The sequence below is a fragment of the Lucilia cuprina genome, chromosome X, assembly GCF_022045245.1.
Source record: "Lucilia cuprina isolate Lc7/37 chromosome X, ASM2204524v1, whole genome shotgun sequence".
In the NCBI taxonomy this organism is placed as follows: domain Eukaryota; kingdom Metazoa; phylum Arthropoda; class Insecta; order Diptera; family Calliphoridae; genus Lucilia; species Lucilia cuprina.
The window spans coordinates 11,466,318-11,473,470 of NC_060949.1; the positions used below are offsets into that span (position 1 = coordinate 11,466,318).

At 28.8% G+C, this 7,153-nt stretch overlaps 1 protein-coding gene across 1 annotated transcript; it reads right to left on the reverse strand.

Moving 5' to 3' along the window:
• Positions 1 to 1,716: 1,716 nt before the first annotated feature.
• Positions 1,717 to 6,587, reverse strand: LOC124418456 (myosin light chain kinase, smooth muscle-like). Its single transcript, XM_046954275.1, has 6 exons — positions 6,293 to 6,587; positions 5,226 to 5,282; positions 4,231 to 4,409; positions 3,502 to 3,634; positions 3,132 to 3,434; positions 1,717 to 3,047 (listed from the first exon to the last, which is right to left on the reverse strand). The coding sequence occupies exons 1-6, from the start codon at positions 6,528 to 6,530 to the stop codon at positions 2,413 to 2,415; spliced, it is 1,545 nt and encodes a 514-aa protein (XP_046810231.1). The 5' UTR covers positions 6,531 to 6,587; the 3' UTR covers positions 1,717 to 2,412.
• Between the last annotated feature and the right edge of the window lie 566 nt (positions 6,588 to 7,153).

The window sequence follows — 7,153 nt, forward strand, 5'->3', positions numbered from 1 at the left end:
CATTTTAATTGGGAATATGGGCACCTTATTTTTGTACATATAAACAAGACCACTCTTATGTACAATGAATCAATTAAGTAATATGCCTATGTAAAATTTTATAAATTTTAAGAAAAAACTTTATCTAAACAGTTATTTATAGCAAAATAAAGCAATTTGTTTGTTGTATTTTTTAAATAATATTTTATATATTAATTTTCTACCATAAAAAGTAAAATCGTGATATGAATTAACGAGATTTTTGATAAAATGTGAACGTATTGTTAATTGTCTAGGTCAATAAAGTATTTTGCTTTTTTAGAGGTTCTGTTATTTTTTTTAATATTGCTGCATTATTTTTTAAAATTTAATATTTTTATTACACCAATAACATTTTTAGATAATTTAGTAGTGGAACGACATTTCTTGGACATTTCTTAACCAATTTATTATCCTATATACCTATAAGAATTTATAAATAATAGATTTAAATCTATCGTTTCTTTGATTAAATTTCGAAAATAATAAGTAATTTTGAATTGGATACATGATACATTAGATAATCAATGGATTTGGACCTAGAAAAAATTTTTGTTGGGGTATAAATATATATATTATAACAAAAATTATCTGGGTATTTGGTCATTTTGTATTGATAAACAAAAACTACATTACAGAAACCCCATCCATTTGGGGAGTACTATGTAAATTTTATTTAGAATTGTAGAATATTGATTTTTATTCAATAAATCTAACAGTAAGTACCATCCTAGCCACTCTAAATAAGGGAACATCACCATATATCACTATAGAACTATTACATGATAAAATCCTGATTTTAAACCTCATATTTTAAATGCTTTATTTTATGAATAAGATACAGTAGGCATATTAGGATCTGGATAGTTATTCTTGATTTGGGTTCTAAATATTTATAAGTGTATGTATTAGCTAAAAAATATTGCTTTTCTTGACCTTCGGGGTATGATAACCACCTATATTTTAAATATCTAAAGTAGGTATTTTTCCTGTACTACACGACACTTTTCTTTACATTGGTTCCAAGAATTCTAAGGTCTGTTTAGAGATCTAAATTTAAACATAGTGTTCCTCCTAGTTCGTATATTAATTTTGGAGAAGCTAAATCAGGAGTTCAATGGTTTTCCTTGGATACAAGCTGCCTCCCTTTGGCAGTTAAAGATTTTGAAGCACCAGTCAGTGCAATTTTTTCAAATAATTCTTTGGATCATTTCATCAATTATTCTATTTTATATTTTTTAATGTTATTGATTAAACATCTCATAATTATATCTCATTGTTTATATTTTTCTAGAAATCAAAACTAATTTTTTATATCGAAATTGCCTCATTATTATCCTTTAAACATTTTTAAGGCAAATAACATCACATTTTCACACAAAGAGAATATGATTTTTGCAAATTACAAGAAGAATAGATTCTAAAAAGTAATTAAAAAATAGTTTAAAAAACCCAACAAATTTAACCGGAATTCTCAATGTGCAAAATATTTTATTGATGTGCAAATTATGATGGAAAATAATAAAATGCAACAACAAATGCACCAAAATTTGTATTTTAATATTTTTTTCTTGGTACTTTTTACCTGTTTTTCGAATTTTATCCATGAATAAAAAACAAAATTCTTTTAAAAAAGGTAGGCAAAAAACTTAGTTGATTCACTGTACATGGTTCAGCGGAAAGAAAAACACACTTATCTTTATATTCAATATTTATTAAGAATTTTTATTTTTAATGCGCAATACGCAAATCAAAACAAATTGATACAAATAATCGTTTTAATAGAGTATTACCAACTTCGTAATTAAAAAAATGGAAAACACGTTAATAGTTTTAATTAGTTTAATAGCTTTAATTGGTTTAATTCGATTTCGTTATTTGGATTTGGCATCATTGTTGTTCTTTTTCGCAGAGAGAGATATAGTATTTATTATAGAGAGAGTATCTTTATTGATAGTTGAGGATGCCTCTTGATAAAATGTCAACACCAAAATAATCAAATGAAACAGTTAAAGATATAACTAATTAAGTGTTTTTATAACAAAACTTTACAAAATTAACCAACAGAATAAGTACATGAATATTTTCAATTTTATGACATAGTATAATATAAAAAATTTATTCTAATGAATTCAAAATATGTATGTAAAGTACAAAAAGAGAACTCTAGAGGGAGAGTGAGAGAGCGAGTTTGTTTTGTTTTTTTTTGTAAACAAGAGAAATGCATATCTATGTATATTATGATTGGGTGTAGGGTTTTCAACTATATACGTGAGAGATTTATAGCGAGCGCCGTTACTTCGTTCTCTTGTTAATAAAGTTAAACTATGTATATATACAATTATTACAATAATAATAATTTTAATAATATTAAGTATTCGTTTTTCGTTTGTTTTATGATTCGGTACTAAATACATTGATGGAGAAAGCGGCGAATGTTTCACCTTTTCTGCCAATGGATTTAGCTTGGTATTGACCTATATCATCTATGGAACATTGCTTTATGGTAAAGGTATAGCGATTGCCATCTTCCTTGGTAAAGGTGTAGCGTGAACTAGATTCGTTGACTTGTTTGCCATCTTTAAGCCAGGTCAATTGTAAAGGTTCTTCTTGGGTTTCACATTCGAATTTTGCGTTTTCACCTTCTTGGACGGTTACTGATGTGGGGAATTTGACGAAAGTGGGTTGTTTTGGCTCTTCACCTGGTACAATAACATTGATGGTACATGTGCTATATGATTCGCCAGCGTCATTGAATGCTTCGCAGGTGTAAGTGCCAGCATCTTCAGGGAAAATCTCTGCTATTTGTAATTTAAAAATATTGGCCTCTTTGGTATATTGGAAATCTTTGCTGGGTTTGATTTCTTTGTTATTATGCAACCATACCACGTCGAAATTTTCAGCTCCAATAATACGACACGCCAATGTCACCATATCACCGTCTTTAACGAAGCGGGATTCCAAGTGACTAACAATTCTTGGTGGTTTATCACTGCTAATTAAACGTTTGGTGGAGTTTTTATCCAAAGCTATTGTTGAGACAAATTGAAATAAACAATATATTAGAATTAAATAAAATATTGTTGTATTGATTATAGTTTTAAAAAACATACGTTTAACAGTTAATTTGCATTTTGTTTCGACAGCGCTAATAGAGTTGGTTGCTGTGCAAGTATAAATCCCTTCATCTTCGGGGAATACTTCATGTATGGTTAGTGTTGCAATGCCATTTTTATATTTCAAGTCCATAATATCTGACGAGGCAATGGATTTTCCATTTTTAGACCATGTAATTTGTGGGTCAGGATCACCTTTAACATGACAGGTCAATACCAATTGATCACCATCGCGTATACTCAAGTCTTGTAAGGGCTTGGTAAATTCTGGCTTGCACATTAAAGAATCATCTGGAGGCACTACAAATTTACAGTAATAGGAAATGTTATATATATCAAACAATATTCATTTTTTATTTTATCTTACGTATCAATTCCTTAGTGGCACTACGCGATCTGGAGGGACTTCCGGGAGTTTGAAGGCTGTTGGCGGCATATTTCTTTTTGTTCGAAATGCTGTTATTTGTTGTCGAATAGGAACTTGTAGAGTTATTGACAGTCTAAAAGGCATTGAAAAGACATATATAGTTTTTGTATAATACCATAGCGTATATTAAAAAATACATTACACAAGGCTGCTTTGTCCATTAACTGAATAGGGCTTTAAGTTCATAATTTGTTTAATATGTTCGTATCTAGACAAAAACTGCAAAACCAAATTCAATACTAGCCTTGATGACCCTCCTGAAATTTATAATTATAGGGCCTAATTCTACCCTAGCCCCTATAAAAAGCACCCTTCAAAATTTTACTTAAATGTCCCCTATTCTATTCGACAATAAATGGCTTAAATATGTATATCTCAGGAAAGGTAAACTAAATCACATTTTATTTTTGTAACAGGTGTAGGGTATTATAGTATATCGCCCTACTATAATTTTTTACTTGTTTAAATTTGCAAATGTATATTTTTTATGGTACATCGAACGGATTTATATATAAGATATTTACACGTTCCTGACATTTAAAGATTTTTGGCATGGCTTAGTTAGGACATATTTTTGCATAAGTTATGGATAAGGCATATTTGAGTTTATTTTTGATTTATTTATATAGATAGATAGATAAATACTTAAATTAGCACTTTTTCACTTACCTTGTTGCTGCTGCTGGATGAGTAGTTTTGATTGGACGATGAATAGCTCGACGAAACTTCATTCTGTCTTGTTGTGGATGAAGAAAATGAGTTAGAATTATGTGAAGCTGAACTAAATTGTGTCCTCGTTATGATTGGTGGTGGTACTGGTTTTAGAGGATGTTCAATATATTTCCGATCTAAGTAAACAAATGTCATAAATAAGAACGAATAAATATCCATACCAGATGGTAAGCAGCAGAAATATTTTGTCATTTACATACATGTACAATTAAACTAATAGAATTTGTTTAATTATTTCTATCAGAAGAACATACTGGAAACTAAGTGTCACTTTAAGTAAAATACATTTAATTGTTCTAAATACCAGACTAATTTGATTGAAAAGCTTCCTTATGTACTGACTGATATGGAGTAACATGTATGTAAATACCTTACTGTACTGTATGTGAACATTTAGTTAGTCCTTTAAATATATTTTTATGTTATTGTTTTTTGGTTCTCCCAAGATCTTGGATGAATAAAGAAGTAATCTATAATGAAACGCTAAACATTTAATTAACTGTGTGCGTTGTATTATTTTGTCAAATTTTGGGAGCACCTGCCAAATTTAAGGACTAACGTAATGCATTTAACAACATACAGTATCTAACTTAAGTTTGTCGATAATTATCTTATTACGTATTCATTTTAATGCATGACAAAATTACTGGAAGTAATTCTATATTAAAATGCATGCTTTGTGATATATTAGTTTATTTTAATATTTGATATATTAGTTTATTTCAATACTTTATTGTATTTAGGGTTAATAAAATACATAATATATTTACATGTTTTGTTTAATAAAAGGGAGTGGGATTGGAATTATACGTAGGAAAATTTGTATGTGTGTATTTAAAATTAGGTAATTATTGTTTTTAACAATATTAAGGGAAATTAAAGGTTAGGGAAATTAAAAACATAGCTTTATTTTCCTTTATAAAAATCTTTACCTCCTGAATATAAGAAATTATGAGCAAGTTCTGCCTGCTCAGGTGTAACCCATTCTCCTATTCAAAAAAGAATTATATAAATTGTTGTTTTAATATTAGTAAAAATACAATTAAAAATATAGTCGGTTAAGGCCGACTTTGCAGGTATTAAATATATAGTGTCTGATTTTCGTAAAAAGCATTTGAATAACGCACCGCCGTATTTTAACGATGTACAAATATATATTGAGTTATTTTAAAATATTTATTCGAATACACTTAAATGTTGCCCTATCAAGATTTCAATCTTACTCTTATATAAATTAAAAATAAATTTTCTATTGACTAATTGTAATTTTCCCTTTGACTTATTGGGGAATGTAGAAACAATGAAAGCAATTTTTGTAATAAACTAACCTATTGATATCATCCAGTAAGATATGTAGAATCAGTTAAAACACTAGTACTATATACGTTTTCAGCCAATAAATATTGTTGGTCAATACCTAAGATATTGTAGTTGCTTTTTATTATGTTGAATAATTTTGGTATAATGGCTGACTTCCAAAACGTACCAATACAAATTATAAACAAAAGTTCACTGCGATATTTAAGTATTGCATATGTGTAAAGATTCAAAACATCGCAAAGTTACTTCGTTTATTTTCACGTTTTAAAATAGAGAATACGCAGAGTTTTGTTTTTAGTAAATCAGCTGTTTGTGTATTTTTAGTAAGTAATTTCAGCAAGCATCAATATTAAAATTAATGCGTTGATTACATTTTCGCCTAGTTTGTAAAACTTGTCGATGAGGTTTTGTAAACAGAATGCATTGTCAATACTTTGTACTGCGGCGTTAAGAAACACACTACCGTGTTCGTACACAAAGCCAAGAAGTCAGCCAATGTTAACGGATTTTTCAGAAATTTTTTCAATATTTGATCTATTTTTCTAACGAAATCTTATGACATGTCTAAACTGTTTAGACATGTCAAAACAGTTGATATTTATACTTTGTTTCTACACCCTTCAACTAAAGAAGCAAACTTATTCTTATATTTCGATTTCATATCATAATATTTATTTACCTTCAACAATGACTACACATTCGGTTTCATCTGTACCATGGCAATTTGTAGCCTTGCATGTGTATTTACCGGAGTCAGAAGGCTTACAGTCAATGATTTCCATTGTAACTACACCATCAGAATGCGTCATAGAATATTCGTATTTGTTTAGCTCGCGACCATCCTTGTACCATTTAACGGTTGGTACTGGTTTACCACTTAGACAACAGAGAAGTTTGCAGGTATCACGAGCCTGCATAACGCGTGGACGTAACAGGAATGTAAAACTGGGTGCCGATTCGGATTCTTCTTGCCAGCAAAATCAATTCAATTCAAATGAATTGAAAAAGAATTGCAATTCATTGACTAATTCACTTGAATTAGAAACGAATTGGAATTCATTTGAATTGGAAATGAATTGCAATTAATTTTTACCAAATTAATATGAATTGACTTGAATTTAATTCAATTTGTTTTTTATATAAAAAGAATGAATTTAAAATTTGCTAATTCAATTCACGAATTAAGTCAGAAATAAATGATTAATTTACAGCTCTGGTATTGAGTTGTCTGAAGCTGCTTGCAGACCTATCAAACATTTGATGAAAAAGACGTAACCACTAATTTTGTAAATTTATTTTGATTATGCATGATTTTTGTAATTGCAAATATTGTCGAAACAAATAATAAAGACGTTCTGAACTGATGTCTTCAAATAAATATATATTTTAAGGAAATCAAAATGTTGATTTTTTAGGGGTTACATCATTTTCGTCAAACATTTGATGGAGTGAACTTACATTAAGTGTAGCGAGCATTTTAGCAAATTCATATTTTAGCATTTTACAATTAATTCAATACGATATTAGATATTATCTCTTA

Coding starts and splice junctions, on each gene's coding strand:
- LOC124418456 (XM_046954275.1), bottom strand. CDS start 6,530: ATGCAGGCTCGTGATACCTGCAAACTTCTCTGTTGTCTAAGTGGTAAA. Junction 4,410..5,225: donor TAATTTCTTATATTCAGGAG/GTAAAGATTTTT, acceptor TTGTTTACTTAG/ATCGGAAATATATTGAACAT. Junction 3,635..4,230: donor CATCCAGCAGCAGCAACAAG/GTAAGTGAAAAA, acceptor AATGCCTTTTAG/ACTGTCAATAACTCTACAAG.